A 22,755-nucleotide genomic window follows, 5' to 3' on the forward strand; every position below is an offset into this window, starting at 1 on the left:
GTACACACCGGTGACACTGTGACGGTTCCCCTACGCTTTGTGTTCGGTGCCCTGACCCTTTGTTTTCGGTTCCCACTCGGTTCCCACACGCCAAAATTCGCGGACAAAACATCCATTTATGGTAGTATTACGCAATGTTGCTCTCTGAGAATGGTCTTGTTAGATCTGTGAGTGTTTACACTACATGCCTAGGTGCTGTTGGATTGAAGGTTTTTGATATTTTAGCCGTTATTAGGTAGAATGCCTTCCACTTTACTGCAAAACTGCATAATTCGTAGCATCGGCAAGAAATATCCTACCAAAAAATGCCTGCTTGGAACTGTCGTTGGTCCAGCAAAAAGTTCAACATGTCTGTAGCAGACAGCCCAAGTTTCAAGATTGTAGGGCCATCCAAACAGCCGTAATAATAAAAACAACAAAAGTAGTCAGTGAAATTGGCTGTGTTCGGTCCCCACACACTTTTGTGACGTAGGCGTGACGGTTCCCATAATTCATTGTGTCGGTCCCCACTTTCTGTGTCGGACCCCACTTTCGACCTAATTTCTCTGTGACGGACCCCACAACCAGCCTATTTTGTGTCGGTCCCCACACCTTCTTGGATTTATGACTTGCCGGTTATTTGTATCATTGTATTCATTGAATCTAATTGTCTCGGAGTTATTTTTCAGCAAAAACCGGCAAGGCAGCACCTTTTGTGATACCAAGTAAGTCAGATGACATCAGTATGTGTGTGTATGTGTGTGTGTGAGAGAGAGAGAGAGAGAGAGAGAGAGAGAGAGAGAGAGAGAGAGAGAGAGAGAGAGAGAGAGAGAGACTAACTTTATTAGTTTATGCCACAAATAATATATAACATTATTTATCTCTGGGACGGTTCCCAGTATACCAGCAAATTATGTGTTGATCCACCCACACCTTCTTGAACTGGCCTTCCCAATATCTACTCTTAGTCTTACGGCCTTGGAGATATGCAATTTGGCACATTTTTAAAATAAAAGATCCACCTATCGTATGTGAGATTCAGTTTTCAGAGCAAAATGCTGCCCAGGGACTTCTAGTGGTGATTGAAAAAAAAAGAGTACTTGCCTGTGTCAAGTATGTGTCTTTATCCACGCTTGTTGTAAGAGGCAACTTTTCCCAGCTCCTTGTGTTCATGACTGCTTTCTCTTAAAATTAATTACTTTATGACAGTCAGAATACAATGGAACAAGGCTACATAAACCCTGACAGCCTACGACAACGGCCCGACTAAGGCTCAACACCGCGCCAATAAATTCAGCATTGGGCCAATGTTGGGCCATGATTGCTCCGTTTTCGTAGGCTATCAGGGTCAAAGATACATATTGGTAAACTAGTAAAATACATGTTCAGCATCATCAGCAATACCACAAAAGGATTAAAACAAGAAATTCCTCCGATAGGAACTACACCCCCGTCAAAGGGAAATAACCTTCTCAGTTGGTGGCAGTGAGAATGGTTATTTCCCTTTGACCAACGGGGGGGGGGGGGGGGGGGGGGGGGGGTCCGTCTATACCAGGCCTTGTATAATTTTAATCCACCAATAACTCCCTAACCGTGTGTTTGACTGGTCCCAATTTTTGTAAGGACCGTCTCAGAAATGTATAGAACCTGTTCACCAAGTTTGGTGACGATCGGTCCGTTCATTCTTGAGATCTACTTGCGAACACAAACACATCGAGTGAAACCTATACACACCCCTATTCACGACTTTCCGACCTTGACATTGTAGTGGGGGTCAAGTGGGCGTCGGCATCATTGTCCAATCAGAAATTTTGATGCGCTTCCGCTTCCTGTCCCGCCCAGTCTGCGCAAAAGAAATGGCGCAAAACTGTTTGCGCGGAAAAAGGTGATGAAAAAAAGAACACAACCTGGTTTGATAACCAAATGATTGCGATCTTGCATTCTAGCATCATTTAATGTGGAACAACGACACATCTGATAAACAAATAGCCAGTTTGTTACCAACATGAGAAACTAGGGTTTAGAATCGAAGCGGTAAACCCGGACGCTGTTTGTACACGTAAATCCGGAGAAGCTATACGAATACGAATACGAATACGAATACTTTATTATCTCATACAGAGAAATTTCAGTGTGGTGCACATTAAAAGACAAAACAAATAATAAGACAACAGATAAAAATACCATACGAAGCATACTACACTCGCGCACGCATATGTACACTAACAGGAATAACAAAGGTTAGGTGACATGTCGTTTCACTCCGAGTTTGCCAGCACCGGCCCTCTACCCGCCAAACCCCCACTAGGCAGGGAAAGTGGTTCGACCTTGCATGAATGCAGGGCAAGTTCGAGTTTGCATATGGCGATAACTTCTTCTTGAGGAGCCAAATTCACTATTGTAAACAAAGTGGTCTGTTACTCTTATCGGGGCCTGGAATCTTTTCGCGGCATGCGTCTTGGACAACCCGATAGCGGCAAGCCCCCACCCCCCACCGACCGGACCGTCGGCGCGCTGTGTCTGTTACACTAGGCCTTGGCAGAAACAAGATGGGTTAAAATCTAACAGGCCCCTGATCTTAAGACTTTTTTTTAATTGAAATAAAATCGAATTCATTAATATTATGTTGTCTGTGCGCTCGTCTTTACTCATACACTCACAGGTTTCGTACCAGTGTAACACCCCCCCCCCCCCCCCCCCAGCTTAAAACTCTTTGTTTGGCGACTTACTACTGCAGAACTTAGAACTTAACCCTCTAGAACCTGCTCATGCTAGCAGCGTTTTTAAACTTGTTTTTTGTGATGTTTGGTAATTCATTATCTCCAGGCAAATATATGCACTTTTATACAGCCGCGAAGTGTGTTACGAAGTGGTGTGTGTTGCGTGTGCCTATGCACACTAGCTTGGCTGAGGAGGGTGGAAAGCCATGCAGCTCAGAATCAGATACCGATCAAAGTCACTGTGAAACCTGCGATGAGACCCTCTTTAAAACACATCTCCATAATCCCGTAACTACAATATTCCTACAAAACGCAAAAGGGTTACTGGGTTGGTTGTTTCCAGAAGTTAATTTTAACCTCAAAGAGCAACAGTTTGCTAATCATTGTACGCATCACGTTGGTCTGCAATTTAGACTGCTTTGTGATCTTCGCAGGTTTCACTGTCTCCTTTGGAATTGGGTCTGAATGAAGTTGGCGGCAACGAGTGAATTTGTTTGCCTCAAAGCGAATGTCCGATACCGGTCGTTGTCGTAAAGAAATAGTCTCAGTAAATTTGCAAAAAATACACTATCCTCGTTTTCTAAGCCATTTTTCTCAAAGGTTTGGTAAACCGAGGCTTTTTTGTTTTCAAACGCTTATGATTCCGTCAGAAACATCGAACACGCTTTAAATGTTGCAACAACAACATCATAATCCAAACGCAGGTAAAATACTCTCTAACTATACTGAATTTGTGTTTGTAGTGCTGTAGTACAAGTTCCTTCAGTTTTACACTACATTTTTAGCTTGAAGGGATTGTAGTATGTTATATTTTGCAATATGAATAATTGTACATATCAATATAATGAAAAAACAAGCAAATCGAGTCCAAACTTTTAGGTTTCCAACCTGGCAACTGAATAACAAGATGGCGTACATTTTGTCGTCTGCTTCCCCCTCTCTTCAGTGTAGAAAAAGTCCCCGAGTTTCCCCCTTCTTCTTGCCTTGGCTGCAATGTTTACGCGGCTGGGATTTATCACCGCGCGGCTCGCTGACAAGATAAAATAAACAAGCTTCCCCACTGGAATTGGGAACTAGTGGCCATATGGCTAGCTAAAATTGCTGCTAGTGCTTGCCTTGTCTAGATCTGGAACTTTTTCAATTGGATTTTTTCTCTCTATTATACTGGAATAAGTGGGTGCTTTTCTAGATCTAAGCATCGACCGAATTAGATAATGATGTTCCTTGCATTGCATTCTCCTAAATCTTTGTTTAAGAATATAATTGTTCGTTTTTTGTTGATAAGCTTACAAGATTTTTTCTTTTTTAAGTAAGTGGTTTCACACGTACAACATGAGACCCACATGCACTAGACAATGGAAGTTGAGGTCCTCGTTCAATACCACAAATGCCAGTATTATACTTCAGACTCCTTTTGGAGGAATGTGTGGGGTTTGGGTGTTGAACTTGAAGTGGCAGATTGTTTGCACAGGTATGAATGTTCGTACGTTCGTACGTGCACGCATGTATGCAGGCATATGTTTGTCAAGCAGGAACATGCAACATTTTGTTGACCGTATGTGAGTGCGTGTGTAATAAAACCAACGACAAACAATACAAAAAGCTCCAGCTCTGCTTCTTCACCAGTCACAGACGCATTGCGTTGTTCAGCTTTCCAGAAATATATTAACTCAGTCAGAACCGGCTTCATGAATATTTTATTTCAGGAAAAAATCAATCGAATCTACACAAAAAAAGGTTATTGCGTTGTTCTGTCTTTGAGACTGTATCACGTAATATTGAGCTACTAGAAGAAACATGTCTGTGGCATAGTTTGACCCAACAGATAGAGAAGTCAACAGAGGTATTCTGCCGTCAGCAGCTTTATTGCTGTTTTGAATTTGATCTTGCATAATTTTATTACATAATTTTGCAACACACAAAGAAATCGTAATTGAATATTTTACGCAAAATTGAATAATTCGCAAACATGTTTGTATGAACAAATATTATTTTAAGAAAATATGAGTGTGAGGATGGACGTATTTTGAGTGAAGTAGCAGAAATTCTTTTTAAGTTCTTTAGCTACATGCACACGTTCTGTTAATTACGTTCTTAGCAGGGAGATCCAGATTAATAATACTGCTGTGACAGGTTGTGGTTTCCATACACACTTTGAATACAGGAAAACAAAAACAAAAACACAGTTAAAAAAAATGTGCACATATGATTAAAATATTAAAGTGTACAGAATAAAAGCAAGATATGTACAAAAACAAATCTCGTGGTTCTCTTGTCAAACCCACTGTAGTAAGCACAGAATAGGAGAGAAGATTTTGGAGAAGGTGGCTTAACCTACTGAAGTAAATGATCAAGAGGATTCTAAGCATCCAGTGCTAAAGCTCTCAAATCACAAGACATACACACTTGTTGTGGCTATCCGAACTGTTGATTTAAAAAAAACCATACCTACACATTGTAAACATCTATTACAAAATTATATATATTGTATGGATCTGTCTTTGTAAAATATACTGTTCAGAAAATTTTAAATAATCTGCACAAATCTCGTGGTTCTCTTGTCAAGTAGTAGGCACAGAAAAGAAAAAAAACCCAAAACCCTGTGTTTTGTCTTGTAAATTATACTTTACTAAATGTGTACAGTATTCTAAGAAAAGAAAAATTCTTCCTTTTTATCATATCAATTGCCTCCCTTGGATTTTATTTGTAAAATAACTCTGAGAAAAAAAGCTTTCTACTTAAAAGCAGTGCAATCAGGAAAATGGGTACAACCTGTGTGTATACCTTTATTCCTTATTCTTTTTATTTAACTGAGGATGTCACTACGCAGTTTTACTGATTTAAAAAAAAAATTCGCTTCAAATTATCTCCCTTGAACAAACACTTCTTTTTACAATTAAATTTTGTTTACACGAAGAGGTAGTTTTAAGGGTATATACAAGAAAACATTATTGCAGCCTTAGATGTATTTACATTTGGACTAATTCCATTAAAAAAAAATTCAAACTATAAATGATAAATCAAAATAAAACAGATTTTGAGGCTGTGCACAAGCTAATAGGATTAAACACGAAAGTCGTACCCAAGAATCGTCAAATACTTTTGCTAACAGCTATACTTAAACATAAGAAAATATGATCTGCATCTCTTGTTATGAAGATGATGGCACTGGTCCACCGAAGTGCATGCCATATATGCTTTACTGTGCGCTCTCCCTCTCAATGGTCTTTCTCTGGCTGACTCGATTCTGAGGAGATAAACGAAAACACATTCAGTACAAGCTGTACAAAATAACAACAAAACTAGTATTACTTAAAGTAGCTGCTGGTTTCTGAGTATTTGATTGAAGGCCCAATCCGACTTGTAAGAAGTTTGCCCGACTGTCGCAGATTTGGTCAGGTAATTGCATGGAGTAAAATCATGCCTCAATTTGGTAACATACAAACTGCAATATTCTAAGGCTGTGAGTGTGAGAATACATCGGCGCCACTTTTTAAAAACTTTCTTTTTGTGTGTGCGCATGTTTTAGTGCCAAAAATGAATAGGCCGAGTGCTCTCTCTGCAAAACTTGTGTGAAGCTTCAGAGCTCTATCAATGGTTTGAAAGAAAAACATACTTTTCCATTTTTGACGTTCTTGTTCCCTTCCCTGTGAAATTTACTGTCCGTAGGTTACCGGATTTTGTTAATGTCCGTGAAAACCTCAACTATTCATTGCTGAGTGCCTGGTGATAGCTATCCCCCTCAACGACCTAGCACTGCTGAATCCTGATTCTTCCCATTGTTTGATTCTGTAATGAAATTGTGTAGTTGGTAGTTATGTGAGCTTCTTCTTTGGGGGTGGGGGGGGGGGGGGGGGTGGGGTTTGGGGGTTATTTAATTATCAGATCACAAAGTAAGACTTCATTGTAATGTGCAGATATTTGTTCAGGTGCCCACCATTTTCTATGTGAAAACATGTTGCTAACTGACATGAACCCAACCATAAAACGTGATGTAGGTGAGTAGCCCATCTAGAAAAAAGAACCTGTTCTAATTCGGAATTAGAACAGGTTCTTTTTTCTAGATGGGCTACTCACCTACATCACGTTTCATGGTTGGGTTCATGTTAGTTAGAAACATGTTTTCAAATTCTCATCAGGCAATCACGGCTGACACTAAACACAGAACAGGTGGGATAGACATAATTCAATCTATTCACCTTCCTTGCATTGTGAGACTGGCCATATGAATCTGCTGAAGTAGTTCCTGCACATATTTAATCAAATATTCATCTTAATAACGTGTTAATATCGCTTGTTCTAGCAAATCAAACTTGACAGTTTTCTGAAGGTTTGCACAATTTAAGAGCTTGCCTGTCCCCAATCATTACAATAAGAAACAACATCTAGTATGCAAGTATTTGCAGGGTATGAAGGTTTTAATATAATGTCGGTTCTTCTGGGGGCATGGAGAAACACCTTACACAACAAATTTCAAACATTTGAGGTCACACCATAGGTTTACTCACAAACAAACAACAGCAATACAATAAACAGTCTGCAAACGCCTACATGTTGTCTACACTAGGTATAAAGAAACAAAGAAGCACATGAAGACGGGCTTTGTCAAGTAGACCATTATAGCGAATGAGCAACAGCTGATGATCCAGACCACCAAATTGACATGATTTCCCCTTATTCAGTTTGTGATTGTAGTCATATTGACGATGCATGACTTCAATTTTTCTAAGTAAGTCTCTTGGTGCGTTTACGGATACATTCATTGTCACAATTACGACATGCTAATGTCTAACCTGGGTAAACTTCAATTCATGACTTTTTTTTAACTGGCATAGACATTATGAGCATACCAGAATTATTTTCCTGTTAGACTGTCTTCTTCTTTTTCTTCTTCTGCGTTCGATATTCATGGCTGTCATATCGTCTGGTCAGTGGCTGCCATGAAGTCTGCATAAACCAATTAAATAAATAATTAAGGAAAAAACCACCCTTACATCATAATAAATCAGAACCATCAAAACCACCCCCCACCCATCCAATAAAACCTGCATACAAAAACACTTCAAAATAAAAAAATGAAAACATTTAATTCCACTTCAAAAATATAAAAGTTGTTATGTTTTATTTTCATTATCTCTTTACACACACAAAAATTGCTGTGCAAATCTTTTTAAAAACATCAATGCCCGAGACACCAGTAACCTGTTTATGTTGTTGACCTTGTGGCTTTTCAGTTTAAGAGGCTGTTCAAAAAACCGTTTCCCTGGAATCTGCACTATGATAACCATGAATAATACCGTAGGGAAAATATTACATCACCAAGACCTAAGAAATCACACCAACCGACACTCCTCACCCTTATTTCACCCACTATGCCAACCCAAAGACTGGAAAATAATCATCAAATACAGAATGAACAAAAATGCTTGATTTCATTTCTTCAATGATAAGTTGAAAATCTTCATTCTTCATAATAATGTTATTGGCATAATGTGTAATTGCCACAATTTACAGAGTTTTATGAAAAAATGGTGCGATAAAAACCAAAGGGAAAACATTTGTTCATATGTATACTGATACCTTCTTTACCTTGTGGCTTGTGTGCCCCAGGTTTAGGAGCTGCTCAAACGTCCATTGCTCCTCAGTCTGCAAGAAATTAAGCGATGGCCTGAAGGAGAATGGAAAAAAATCCTTTGTCAGCACCCTGTGTTTGTGTGTGGGTGGGTGTTTTAGATAAATAGGCAGGGTGGGGGGGGTGTGGGTGTGTGCAATAGGTACCACGCCTAATGCAGTCTGCAAAACAAGTGCAACACTTCTACAGAGCTTTTATGATACAAAGCTTCAAATAAGAAACACATTACAATCAAATGAAAGCTGAGCCTGTCATTGCAAAATAAGAAGGAATATACAACAATCCAGTGGCATGTAAAATATTGTTCCTTCAGAAAGATGGCTCTGACAGCAGAAACAATTTAACTTGAAGTTTGAGTCAAAAATTATTTCTCTACATTAGCGAACGTAGGTAATACTTGCAGTTATACCCCTCACACATGAAATATTCACAGATTGAATAACAGTTTGTTCCCAATGTTGCTTCCGTGTATCGGTTAGATCCATCTCGGTTAGATCCATCTGCAGAGTACGGATTGTCATCCGTTTAATATTAAAAAGGAAAAACAATCAGAACTTGTCATCAGTGATCAACCTACCTTGCAAGAGTGGGGTGAAACACTCACTTCCTGCCAACATGTCTGCAAAAAAAGGAAACAATGCCAATGAAAGCTTAAAATGATTCTTGTGTTCAATATGTGTACACGTGCTTCATTTCTGGGGTGAAAGTGTAAAATATATCGATGGATTGATAGAACAATATAGCCTCAAGTTCACCGCACCAAAAAATACTTATCAATCAACATTGTCATCACTCGATCAGCTATTCCATCTCTTTCATGTGTGTGTGTGTGTGTGTGTGATGGTGTGAGCGTGTGTGTGTTTGTGTACGTGTGTGTGTGTGTGTGTGTGTGTGTGTGTGTGTGTGTGTGTGTGTGTGTGTGTGTGTGTGTGTGTTTGTGAACAAGCTTTGAAAAACGTATGTTTACCTTGCTCTAGATCTACTGATTTTCGTAGGCGGAGACTTCTCTGCCGTGAGGGCGGCTTCGTTTCCCTGGCAGAATTCAACATCTTGTACAGATCTGCTGGTGATTTTCTTTTCCTCCGCTTCGTGAGTCACTTGATCCACAGATTTAACGAACATTGAATGTTCTTTTAGTTCTTGTGACGGAAGTACAATCAAGGAATTAAGTGGGCATTCCTGAGTCCTCTGCTGACTTCATGTCCACAAAGTAAATCGCACAAACTTGCAGGGTTTGAAGGGTAGTTTATTACTTTGAAGAAGAACAGCTAGTCGTCGCTGCCCGTTCAGCATTCTTCGCGCGACAGTTTTGCAGAGGAAGGCAATGCAGGTTTTTTTCCCTGCTGAATGTTGCCAGGGTGCACAAACTGAGAAAGCATTCCCGATTTTCCACAATGTTCTACTTCTGCAGAGTCTTTTGCACAACATGATTTATAACTGCCAGTGTACGTCTAATTCATGATGCCTACCTGACAGCTGGGTCAAAAGTTACGTTCGAGAAAATATTCGAACTAAGTTCCAAACAACTCGAAGAGCAGACATGCAACATGTGGGATTTGGGCAAGCGGAAACGCCGTAGATCTAATGTCATTCAAGGGTATCGTAATGTGGGAATGTCAAGGCCAGTTTTTGACTGGTTTTGAACTGAAGTTGGGCTCCGAATGGAAATAAACACTTCCTCCAGCTGCGCGACCCATCGATAACAACAGTTGGAACTGGTAGGATGATGAACAGGTCTTGTGAACTGGCTACACACTGTTACGGTTCAAGTATAAGTTCAAAGTAAACACTCAACTGAGGTGGCAGGTAATGGCGGACTTGACTTCCTTCATAACCAAATATCACTCTTCTGACAAAAAAACGCAAATGCTATGTTAAACCGGAAAATACGTAAACCGGAAAAGGAAGCGCATCAAAACCAAAATGGCAGCCCCCATGAAATTCGAAAGGTCACGGAAACAAGTCGTGAATACCGGGGGTGTAAAAATCCTATTAGCTGTATGTCAGCGGCACAATGCAACCAGAACCAGCGTTTATGTATGGAAAGCCGTTTGGCTCATAACTATTACAGCTGTAATTTAAAATAAATACAGCTGTATTTAATGATAAATACAGCTGTATTTAATCATAAATACAGCTGTATTTAAAAATAATTACACCTGTATTTAAAAATATATACAGCTGTATTTATTATTAAATACAGGTGTAATTATTTTTAAATACAGCTGCATTTAAAAATAAATACAGCTGTATTTAAAAATAATTACACCTGTATTTAATAGTAAATACAGCTGTATTTAAAAATAAATACACCTGTAATTATTTTTAGATACAGGTGTAATTATTTTTAAATACAGCTGTATTTATTTTTAAATGCAGCTGCATTTAATAAATGCGGCTGAAATAAATTAGAACTTGAATCGGAAAATGTACGACATGCAAAGCGACAATCTCGTGGAGATACTACTTCCGGTGACGCCACTGGATCAGACCCGCCATTGCGACGTCAATTTGTTGCAGTCTGGTAATGAGCCAGAAGAAGTTTTAAGAAGGTAAGCAACGTTTTGTTTGCTTGTTCATTTGTGACTTAATGGAAGAAACAATGCGTGATCTTTGAAACACGGGTACCGGGTCCCGGTTTGATAACCACTGGCAGTGGCAATCAAAGATGGCGTGTAAAACTAAAAGCAACTTTCTGTGTTTTGGAGTTCATTAAATGTTGGGATGAATATGTCAGGTTTGACGATGCACATTTCTGTAGGTTCATCTCGGTATTCCACCCCCTCGGCTTTCTGTTGTAAATATTAAGCTGAGCACGGTGATCGAATGTGGAAGCTACGTTTGGTCAAAGGTCACAGAAGATTTGCGTCGTGCAGCGAAGGAAAGAATCGCGATCTTGTTTCCGAATCGGTACCTCTTTGTTTTTCATTAAACCTGTCATTCTGCTTGCTCGGCTTTGTTAGATGTTTGCATATCGTGTTGCTATTTTCTTTGCTTTTATTATTGTTTCTTACTTGTGCTTCGTTTATCGATACAACGCAAGTAATAAAAGTGTTTGGCAATTTTCAGGGAAAATGGAATGCTACTTGTAAACTGTACAACGCATGGTGTATTCCAGGATATCTGATCAAGAGTTGGATGCGTTGGTGGAACCAATTACTGCTTCCAACAAGCTTACTGGGTCCTTAATGATACAAGCTCGTCTGAAAGGACAGGGGACAGTACTTCAGGTAACTCTTCTGTGCTGAATATTAGAATAGTAAAGCTTCAAAAAGGAATTTTAAACTGTTGAAAAACAACTGAGAAATGGACCAATGTTTCACAGTCACAGATTCTGATTTTAAAGTTAAGTAATACCGTTTTTATATTTAGTCAAGTTTTGACTAAATATTTTAACGTAGAGGGGGGAATTGAGACGAGGGTCGTGGTGTATGTGTGTGTGTGTGTGTGTCTGTCTGTCTGTCTGTGTGTGTGTTTCGATCCATCATACAACGCCGCAGCTATGGAGGTCAATGCGTTGCTTCGGCAGGGCACTGTGGACTCCCCTAGAGTTGTATTTTGGGACCATGATTTTATGTTTTCCGCTGGAAAACAGTTTACGTTACCTGAATTTGCAGCGTCATTTCCTGGGTGATGGTGTGCATCTAGCAAACGTATATTCCCAAGCTTGGGACCTGTTGGCGTAACATATCAAGATCAAGAAGATCAAGCAACGTCAGGACAGGCCAGGTTGTACAAGTCCCTTCGTCAGGCGATAAACACAGTCGGTTTTTGTGTGATTAAATAATGTTGTAGCCGGGTCAGGTTGCATTGTGCGTTTTGACTGATCAGCTTACAAAGCACGGGTATAGGAACAGGGAATCTTCAAATTGTTTACATTTTCTTTCTTGTTTGATGCGGGTGGGTGGCATAAATCGACGGCTCTAAATGGGGTCAACCAGATCGGTAGATGGGAAGTAACTCGAGTTTATGACAGGCTCGTTGTGGATGATGTCCCTTGTCTAAAAACCAGTTCAAGGTGGATCCGGAATGGTTCTTCGATCAACACGATTGTTGAGTGTTCTGTCAAATCAAGATATCGTGACATGTTTCAACAGTATGTTTCTGTGTTGGTGGATAGTATGGATCAGTGTTTTTCCAGAGTACTTGGAAATAATTTTCAGGTGAGATTCTGATGAACATGTTGGTGTTACGATGCCTTTTCATGTGAGCGTTTGTCAATTCAGAGAATCAGAATATTTGTTCCTGTGGAGGTACTGTATGTCAATTACCTCGGGTGTTTGTCATTTCAGTGAATCAGGAAATATTGGTTCCTGTGGAAGTACTGTTTTGTCAATCACCTGTTATTTTGCCTAGGAGATTCCAAATTTATTTTGATTGTGGTACTGTGGGCTAGGTAATATTTCATGTGGAGGTACTGTTGTCACTTGTGTTGGCTGGTGCCTCACAGATTACAAACACTATTTTGGTTAAAGTACATGTACCGTGGGCTAGGTAATATTTCATGGTGGGGCTGATTTTTCAGAGAATCAGAAAACATGGTTCGCTGTTGTTCTTTTTGTCAAATTAAGCTATAGGGCCTCAGAGATTCCAACATTAGTTAGTATGTGGATTTGTTAGCCAGGTATTATGTTGGTGTGTGACAGTTCAGAGAACCATGATGTAATTTCCTGTTGGTGTTCTGTTTGTCATAAATGTATTGAGCCTCAGAGATTCCAAACTCGTTTGGTGGGGGTACTGGGTGCCAGGATTTGAGTTTGACACAGAAAACACAATTGGTTTGAAGTACTTTGGGCCAGATTTTAATCAATTTCTTTGGTTTGTATTTCAGACTCCCAAAATCTGGTGACAACTTCAGAAGTATGGGATATTAAACACCTTTTACAGGCTGAACAGTGAAGGAGTTGTTAACTCCTGCAAGGAGCAGCAGACAAGTTCAAGGCTTATGTGTAATTCTCAGTAATCTGACAAATAAGGCTGTGTTCACATATCCTGTTTTTTATGCACAGGAATATGCCTCCCAGGAGGGCAGCGTCAAGGCGGGTAGCCGAAGTGACCCGAGCCGCTGCAGGTCGGCCGAGGGCCAGCAACCAGACAGCCTCGCAGCGACAACCCGGTGGGTTTGAGTCAGCCACAGCAGGAGGGGAAGAAAGCGCCACTGCTTTGGCCGCGGTATTGGCAGAACTACGCAGGCTGGGGGAGCGGCAAGAGACCTGCCAAGTGGCCATTGTCTCGCTCCAGAAAGACAACCAACGTCTGCAAGAAGCTGTTTCGGGTGATCGTGAGGCCATCGCCTCAACATCGGGATCGATGACAACCGGTACCAGCAATTCTACCCTGTCTGGCTCGGTTGCCAACCTGGTCAACACAATCACAGGTGAGGCGGCAACCCAATTGGTGCCTGTTGTTTTGTTCGTCGAGGATAAAGTTAAACGCAGGATCTGGGGCCCGGGGCGTCAATCCACAATGACAACTGAAAAGTTTCAAATGGAAGCGTGTCAATGTTAATTGTAATTCAATCTGACAATGATCTCTTTCCTGCGTTCATGCGGTTGCAAACAGACCAGAATTGGTTCTGTTCTGTTCACATAGTACTTTGAGTTCACTTACATGCAAGGGTGATGCACAGTATTCCTATGGAGAGAACTTCATCTTTAAGTGTACTTCGATTAACTGAAGATATTCAATTGTTTACTTCAATGTGGGAGGTGTGCAATGTGTAAATACACATCAACTCAGTCAGTAAGATTTATGTGCTGGTGTATGATGCAGAGCTGTCAGCCCCTATGAAGCTTCATGTGTAGCAATCTTGAATTTATAGTGTAGCAAATGGTGTTTATCTTTAAGTATTGCATCATCTTATAATCCACTGCACCTACATGTTTATATGTCAAGACACAAATGTTGCAATAACTGTGTTCAGACAAGAAAACAGCAGCAGGAACAAATGAACATTGTAGAGTGTCTGTATAACGAAGTAGCATTTTCTGTTTTACAAGTAGCATGCTACATCGAAAGCGTAATAGTCTGCAGCTCTAATTGGGCCACTAATGCGACATGGTGCTTTTGGATTCCACAAGTTATTTTGCATGTTGTTTTTAAGGCAAATATGTCAGAAGCTCCTAAAGAACTTTAGTGGGTAAGCCTGTGACATTGTTGTCCACATAGAGAATACTATATGGTTTCCTATGAAATACCAGTTTTACTCAAGTTGTGCTTTTAAATATTAAACTGCGAACAATATTTCAAAACACTAGTGTAAAACTGGTATCAAACAGGAAGCCATGTAGTATTCTGTTTATCCTACATACAGGGTTCGTACAGGTCATGGAAAGTCATGGAATTTGATTTTTAATTTTCCAGACCTGGAAAGTCATGGAATTTCAATTCAAGTCATGGAATTTCAATTCAAGTCATGGAATTTAACATAAATAAGAAAGAAAAAAAAATAACCTTTAGCACGCCAGCTTTCTTTCGAGTTGTTTCTTGACAACAAAAAGTATGCGGAATTGGAACGAATTACCAAGGAAGATCTTCGCAATGAACTGTGTATCGCGGTGAAAAAAATGACAGTTCGTCAAGTCACAGTGTTAGTGACGGTTATGAAACGGAATTTACGAAAGTGCAGATGGATACAAACAGTGGCTGGTCCAGTTTAGTGAAATGACAGGACCAGCAAACATTACCGATAATCTGACTGCGTAGCAAATGCTTGACTTGCTTGTCAAAGAGACACTGCGTAGAAACTGACTCAAATTCAGTGCAAAGCAAGCCAGTGTCAAAACTGGCAGTGACAAGATGTAAAAAGTTTGCGTGTTCGGAAATGGCGACCTGTGGATCTAGTCATGGAAAATGTTATTGAGGCTCATGGGAAAGTCATGGAATTTTGTTTCTAAAAACCAGTGGGGACCCTGTACATACTGTTGCATGTTCATTGCTGTAAATGTCCCTTTGTCGAAGCGCCCAGATTGAAGAAGCTTAAAAATTGAACCTGGATCTCTCCGAATGCCTCGTGTAATCTTTTATGTCAAAGCAAGGAAATGTCACTGGTGTGGTGTTTACGTTCTTAAAATTCTTCCGAGTGTTCAAAGAAAGACGCTTGTTTCGGTATTGGAGGCAGTGAAAAATCAGGTCCTTGTCAGACAAGACCTCTTTACACATGCAATGTAGAGTGAATGGTATTGTTATGACATGAGTGGTATGTCACGTTAGTGTAATAAGTTGTATTCTTACACGCTCCACAAAGGCACAGAGTACGGGGAGCCATCCCGCGGGTTGATCCTGGTGGAGTAGCTGTCAGAGCTTTGGCGTTGAGGCCCACGAGACGTCGTCTGTACCAAGTATCAGGACCAAACGCTCTCTGGCATCTAGACGGATACCACAAGTTGATATCGTGAGTACAGCTACAAATACATACACTGGGCACAAAAAAATCCTTTTTAAAAATTTGGTGAATGTTGAGTGTGTCCGGTGGTGGGGAGGATGTTGGGGGTTGTGCCAGTTTGAACATGGAATTTGAGTGGATTGATACAGGTGGCATAAGGGTGATAAGGAATTCTCTTATTTTATGACGCTGGAATCTTTCTTTTAAGACCTACATAACCCTGAGATAATAAGGTCTTATAATGGGGGTAAACTTACAGAGGTTATGAGCAGAATATCTTAGAGAACAGCATACCTGCCAATTGCTACGATTTTGGCGCAGCATGCTCCGATTTTGCAGGAATTGCTACGCTGCTACTCTAAGCCCTGAGCTGCTACGCTAAAAAAAAAAAAATGACAAGCGTGCAAAATGTTCACTTATTGCTTGACAATCAACAATGAACATTGCATAACTAGTCGAGTACCGATGGCTGGGAACCACTCCGTTATGACTCGATATTGTCCACGTGACTTGCTTAGCAAATCGTGAATTTTATTGCAAGCATTCGCATTTCCGGTGACTCTATGCGCCAATTGTGAATTTGATTAGAATATGCAATGCACTTGTTAAGTTGTAAGCTGTGCACAGTGACGGTGTTAGAAGTGGAAACTGGAGGGAGACAGGATAAAAACGGGGAAACGTAAGGGTGGTGAAGATTATGGTGCAAGTTCCACACCGATGCGGGCAAATCATTTTCAACGATTTTTGCCGAAGAATTCGACAGACTTTGCGTGTATAGGTAATAATACCTGCTATTCCGACTTGGTTGTGTGACAGACGTTTTCTTCCACACGAGATTACGTTGATTGTCTAAATCTACTTTTTGACGGAAGTGGCCGAACAACTGTGAATGACGTCTCGTTATATGGGAATGACGTCACAGTCATCGTCACAGTCTGTATCTTTTGAAGCATCTCATTCTTCATGACGTCTTTCTGTGTCTGCATCCGCAAAATGTTTGTTCATTCCGGAATCTTTGTCATCTATGTTCAGAACTCTGTCCTTATAGTGTCAGACAAACAGGCCTCCTGAGCGAACCACTTTCCAAGGGAAGTTAAATTCGCGTATGGAAACAGTACTGTCGTCTGGGGTGCCGTTTTCAGTATTCTGAGCGTTGAAGAATCTGTAAAGAGAAGAAACGATAACAGCAGGAGAAATAAAAGTCGTGTGTGCATTTTATGTTTTTTTGGAGTGACGATTTTGAGTTTGAATCCGTTCTTGCCATGCTCCTGTAGCGTGTAACATACAATCTTGCATACGTTTGCTTTAGTAGTGGCAAAGAAGGAAAGTGTGTGACATTGAACTATGTTTAGACGGTTGTAATGTCGTAGAGCTCTCAGAATCTTACAAACGTTTTTGATGGCATTTTAAATGCGGGCTTGCGATTCAAATTTAAGATTATGCGAGTGCTACGCTTATAAACACCAATTGCAACTCTGACATTTGGTGAAAGTTCCAAAATGCTACTCTTTGGGCTTCACAGGGGTTGGCAGCTATGAAACAGGGTCTTGAAAATGTCTTGTTTGGGATCGTAAAAGGAAGGGCGTCTTCTAAGGGGTAGGTGGGTAACGAAGGTGAGTCGTGTGCAAGTATTTTCTTTTCTTTTCTTTTTATTTTGTCATTTTCTGGATATGTAATGAAAGACTGGTCCATTGATGATTTCCCCACGGAATACAAAACATATTCTGGTTATACCTTACCATTTCTACTGGGTGGTTATTTAAATTTGGTTGCTTGGTGTTTTTTTTAACAATAAACACCCCTTCAAGTTAACAGAGAAATAAGCAGAGGGGGGAATACTTTTCGGTGAATACCAAGCTACCTAGTCCTAACAAATAACCACCCAGCAACCAGTCTGAATCCTCGATAGCTCATAGGTTGAGAAACCACACTGTGTGGTCACTGCTTGGTGACTGAAAAGTTCTGAATGCTCAAATATTCGAAAGAGGAAAGAGCTCATACATACTCAACTGCATTTACACTATTCATTTCAGGTTTCAACACACAGAATCCAATATAAGATCCATAAGTTTGGTTGTTTTCTAAATCAAAATCTACGTTGTACCAGACACAAGGTCTCAAGGCAAGTAACTCTCATATTTTGTGTAGAAAATAGAGTTGTTCCCATTTTGCATTTGTACAAATAAAAAGACAGTAATCTGTAGGTCAATTATATTTCACTTCATAAATAGAACTTTTTTTCCCGAGATACTTAAACATGAAAAGAACGCAAAAATATTTGCCTTATCATCTTAGCAGAACAACTATGTACTTTATTTTATTCGAAATTAAATTAACTGCTATAAAGAGTTTGCAGAATTGCGCAATTTTCACAGAACTCTTCAACCATGGATTAATCACATGCTTGTGCAGGTAGACTGGCTGAGTGAATAATACTTGATCAAAATAATTATGTGTGCTGTGGGCAGGCTGTCTGTCTGTCCAAGGACAAAAAATGTAACGTTGAGCTGTTATCTCAGAAGTTTATACAGCTAGACCTCTGAAACTTTGCACACTTTTAGGGTTTGATGATTTCACGAAGTGACCGCAGTTTCGTTGACCCTCATCAAATTTTGGGGTCACAGCGGGGTCATGTTCGTTTAATAAAAACTTAACGTTGATGTTATCTCAGATGTGTTTTTAGCTAGAGCTTTAACCCTTAGGCTGGTTGTCGCGACATATGTCGCGCTACTTTACGTATGCTGTCACCTGGTTGTCACGACATATGTCGCGCTATTGGCTCAGTCTGTTTGGTCGGTTCCGATTACCTCCCATTGATGCGAAAACCTATATGACTGTTTTTTGTTATGTTTCTCTCTGTTAATTCACCAGTGGCTATGTAACATGTGTTACAGAATTGCACCGGTGTAAGGGTTAATAGTACGCACACTTCTAGGTTTTGATAATGTACCAACTTGACATAAGATTGTGGGCGGGGATGTAGCTCAGTCGGTAGCGCGCTAGATTTGTATCCAGTTGCCTGCTGTCAGCGTGAGTTCGTCCCCACGTTCGGCGGGAGATTTATTTCTCGGAGTCAACTTTGTGTGCAGACTCTCCTCGGTGTCCGAACACCCCCGTGTGTACACACAAGCACAAGACCAAGTGCGCACGAAAAAGATCCTGTAATCCATGTCAGAGTTCGGTGGGTTATAGAAACAAGAAAATACCCAGCATGCTTCCTCCGAAAGCGGCGTATGGCTGCCTAAATGGTGGGGTAAAAACGGTCATACACGTAAAATTCCACTCGTGCAAACCACGAGTGCACGTGGGAGTTTCAGCCCACGAACGCATAAGAAGAAGAAGACGACATAAGGTTGATTGACCTTCGTCACAGCCCACTTCGTCAACATCACGGGCCAAAGAACAGGCCTGGGAATGATACGCCTTTCGTCGTATTTACGACGAAGTCCTTTTCTAATTGTGTAAGAAAAGAGCCTCCGTGTGCCCTTAAAAATGCTTAAAACGCAACATTTTCCCGTCAGTACGCCCAAACCACTTTTACTCATTCCCAGGCCTGAAAGAATCTAGACACAGCCATCGTCGAACGCTGAAGAAGAAGAAGATTGACCTTCGTCAAGTTTTGGGGTCACAGGGGGTCATGTTCGAATCAAAATATCTTAACATTGATGTTATCTCAGGTGTTTTTGAAGCTTGAGCTTTGAAACTTTGAACACTTGAAGGATTTGATCATCTACCTACGTGACCCTAGTTTGGTTGATCCCTGTCACATTTTGGGGTCACAGTGGGGTCAAGTTTGTAAAAGCTTTACATTGCGGTTTTCTCAGTTATTTTTTATTAAATTTCACTGAATTGTATGTGTTATTAACCAGCAGACATTACCAAAATTTTGCTTATTTTTATCAAATTTTAGAGTCCCAGCAGTTAGTGGAATCCTCCTTTTAAGACCTACAAGACCCTTAAGGCTTATGGACATGACGAAGAAAAGTCATATAAAGCAATTGCTTTTCTTGATTTATTTCTTTGCAAAATTGAAGAAAGGTGGATTAAATGGGTTACACACCTTTTCTCAATGATATATATTAAAAATAATGGTCTTGATTCTCGGTCATGAAAAAGCACTTTGACCATTACTTTTTAATATTTACTGAGCATGTTACCTGTACTTATTTCCCAATAACTCTTTAATCAGAATTTGTGTGGTGAAATCACATATGGAAACGGATCTCTGTTTGTTATATTGCAGGTGGAAAATGGTGATTCATGGGGCAATCGATGGCTTTAGCCGGGCCACTACCTTCCTCCATGCCACCGAAACAACAGGTCAGAGACCGTTCGGGATCTGTTTTTGGGTGGAACCCAACGCTTTGGACTCCCGTCAAGAGTCCGCATGGACCATGGTGGCGAGAATCTGGATGTCGTCGCCCTCATGAATGAACACAGGGGAGAAGGGAGAGGCAGTGCGATGCAAGGCCGCAGTGACCATAACCAAAGGATCGAGCGTCTCTGGCTCGACGTCTGGAAAGATGTGGTGAACCCTTACCATGACCTGTTTACTGCAATGGGAACACCACAGGCAGAAGGTGGTCTGGGGATACTGAACATGGACAATCCCATTCACTTGTGGGCCCTCCACTATGTTTTTCTGCCCAGGCTGAACCGGTCCCTACAGTGGATTGTGGAACAGAAGAACCACCAACCCCTGAGGACAGAGCGCAACAGAACTCCCCTGCAGCTCTTCTTCAGGGGGATGCTGGAGAGACGAGCCAGCACATCCACAGCAGTACAGGACTTCTGGAAAGGGAGAAGCCTTCAATCGATAATCGAGGACCATCCTTTGCCAGACAGTCGTTAGGATGTGCCTGCCACGGCTTGCCCCCTCTCTGAGGAACAGCTCGTGCAACTAACGGAGCGCATTGACCCTCGGAGTGGGCCACCCACCGATCAACATGGTCAGATGTTGTTCTCCAGTTCGTTGCCAACATGCTCGAGTAAAAAAAAAGTTAGCTTGTGGACACCCCAAACCTGAAGTGTATAGCAGACCTGTGAACCCATACGATTTTGCCATATTTTGTACGCTTGATTGTCCAGACTACAAGCAGATTGGTCAGTGGAATCACAAGAAAAATTCATTGTCTACTTTTATTTACAAGCGCATTCCAAAGCCGATCCAGTGTTTTGACACATGATTACTGCTTTTGTCAATGAAAGAAGCATTCGTTTTAAATTGTAAACTTATTAGGCTACTTGCCCTATCCGCTCTAGCCACGTAATCGTGCAATAAATCTGCAATATCTTGCATGGCGTTGGGAGGTGTGCCTCAATTTGCGGGTTTGCTTTGAGACCTCAGAGTAAGGATGTGTCTGGGTGCAGACACTTCGCCTTCAAAAAAGTTAATTTGCACTGAGCAGCATTGGGCTGCAACAATGAAAGCCTCAAAAACAATCATAAAGTTTGTTCAAAGTACCAAGCATGGTAGAAGGTATAAGCAACTGTTTTTTTCAAATTGGTTTAAATCTGCGCTCTAATTCTAAACCAATCTTTGTAAAGTGGAAAGTCATTCAAATAAAGCGAAATTATGTCCGCTGTGTATTTTATTATTTTTAAACACAGGTACTGCACCACGAAAACAATATTGCTAAAAAAAAAAAAAATATGTACACTTTGTGAAAGAAAGTTGTAAAGAAAGTTTTACACAATGATTTGCCATTAGGTTACCTGTTTAATTGCACCAAACAGACATGGGATTCTTCCGTAAAATTACGGAATTCCGTAAATTTTTAGGCTCCAGGGATCATTCTTGAGATTCGTGCAAATCCGCTGAGAAAATGTTGGGGTATATGTAGGTAAAGACCCAAGTTTTTCGGCCGGTCCGCTGATCGCGACGCTCCATTCCATACTATTCTTGAACGGTTGGTTCCTAAAACGGTCAGACTGTTGCTGGTCGATCCGTATGGGAACGCGCTCTGTGTCTTTGTCTCCTACAGTCACCGTTTCAACGTAGCTATCGGGGATTCAGTATAAGCTAAAGCATACCGTATGAGAATGATTCGGCGCCATTTTTACATCGCTTCGAGCCACTTGCCAAAATGATGAGGAAGCTAAAGCGAGACGAAACCGTTCTATCCCGGGAAATTGACCAGCAGAAGTACAAGAAAAATCTCTGGAGATTCGACTGGCTCGATGAAGTTGTATCATTGAGCTGGAAATACGAGAAAGGCCAGAAGACACAAGACGTGAAACTGAAAGTTGGCGATGCTTTTGCTAAAATCAACTTGCCGGGAAAAACTTAGTGCACTTTGTGCAACGATGTTAATGTTATCAACTACGGTTCCAATGGAAAGACTGCCCTCAAAAGCCACTTGAAAAGCAACAAGCACCTGACTATCCTGAAAACCCAGTCGTGTAATCAGTCACTGGGGTCGTTTGGCACCGACGAGGTAAGAACATTGAAACCACACCGTCACACGCCACCACCCCCCCCCATCCCCGCCTCTCTCTCTCTCTCTCTCTCTCTCTCTTTCTCCTCCTTATTTTGAGTCTTAGCGTAAAATTAATTTGAGAAACATGGAAAGGGAGGGGGGGGCTATGATTAAGCTGAAATATGCATTTCAGGGCCATTTTTGTGTGTCTAAAATACTAAAAACCTTCAGCTTCTGGGGGCTTTGCCCCCAGACCCCGACCAGGGGCGTTGCCCCTGGACCCTACTTTTTTTTCCTTAATTATCACTTTTTCTGAATCCCATGTCTGACCAAATTTCTTTTGATGTATCTATAGTATAGATTTATAAAGTTGAAAATTGCTGAAAGTTTTTAAAACAGACTATTGTTTTTGAAAAAGACCTTAGTGTATTTTTAGGTTTATTGATGCTAGATATATTTATATATATATATATATATATATATATATATATATATATATGGCTTGCCCAATCCAACGTATAAAGGAACTCATTGTTATTCAGCCATTAACCTTCGCCGGCACTCGTTATCGACTACACACGGACGCATTCGTGGGGCCGTGCAGACCCATGCTTCTCAAAG

The 22,755-nt window shown here is 40.8% G+C and overlaps 1 protein-coding gene and 1 long non-coding RNA gene across 8 annotated transcripts; one reads left to right on the forward strand and one right to left on the reverse strand.

Annotated features, from left to right (window-relative positions):
• Positions 1-5,668: 5,668 nt before the first annotated feature.
• LOC138957136 (uncharacterized) lies at positions 5,669-10,310 on the reverse strand. Its single transcript, XR_011452936.1, has 6 exons — positions 9,299-10,310; positions 8,909-8,950; positions 8,289-8,367; positions 7,550-7,646; positions 6,899-6,945; positions 5,669-5,946 (listed from the first exon to the last, which is right to left on the reverse strand). It is a non-coding gene; the product is annotated as an uncharacterized lncRNA (long non-coding RNA).
• Positions 10,311-10,671: 361 nt separating this feature from the next.
• Positions 10,672-22,721, forward strand: LOC138957134 (uncharacterized). 7 transcript variants are annotated; one of them, XM_070328304.1, is made up of 5 exons: positions 10,672-10,883; positions 11,401-11,561; positions 13,341-13,708; positions 15,578-15,724; positions 19,959-22,721. In XM_070328304.1, the coding sequence occupies exon 5, from the start codon at positions 20,103-20,105 to the stop codon at positions 20,565-20,567; it is 465 nt and encodes a 154-aa protein (XP_070184405.1). In that variant the 5' UTR covers positions 10,672-10,883; positions 11,401-11,561; positions 13,341-13,708; positions 15,578-15,724; positions 19,959-20,102; the 3' UTR covers positions 20,568-22,721. The 7 variants fall into 7 exon arrangements, with proteins under 7 accessions (XP_070184405.1, XP_070184406.1, XP_070184400.1 ...); XM_070328305.1 differs by having other exon boundaries at positions 11,450-11,561; XM_070328299.1 differs by having other exon boundaries at positions 10,675-10,883; positions 11,401-12,494.
• The last annotated feature ends 34 nt before the right edge of the window (positions 22,722-22,755 follow it).

This window comes from Littorina saxatilis, unplaced genomic scaffold (assembly GCF_037325665.1).
Source record: "Littorina saxatilis isolate snail1 unplaced genomic scaffold, US_GU_Lsax_2.0 scaffold_1644, whole genome shotgun sequence".
In the NCBI taxonomy this organism is placed as follows: domain Eukaryota; kingdom Metazoa; phylum Mollusca; class Gastropoda; order Littorinimorpha; family Littorinidae; genus Littorina; species Littorina saxatilis.

Bases quoted from the DNA above. Each gene is read 5' to 3' on its own strand.
- LOC138957134 (XM_070328299.1), top strand. From the start codon at position 12,361: ATGGTTCTTCGATCAACACGATTGTTGAGTGTTCTGTCAAATCAAGAT. The intron at 12,495-13,340 runs GTGAGATTCTGA...TTTTATGCACAG, and splicing joins TACTTGGAAATAATTTTCAG to GAATATGCCTCCCAGGAGGG. The intron at 13,709-15,577 runs GTGAGGCGGCAA...CGCTCCACAAAG, and splicing joins CCTGGTCAACACAATCACAG to GCACAGAGTACGGGGAGCCA.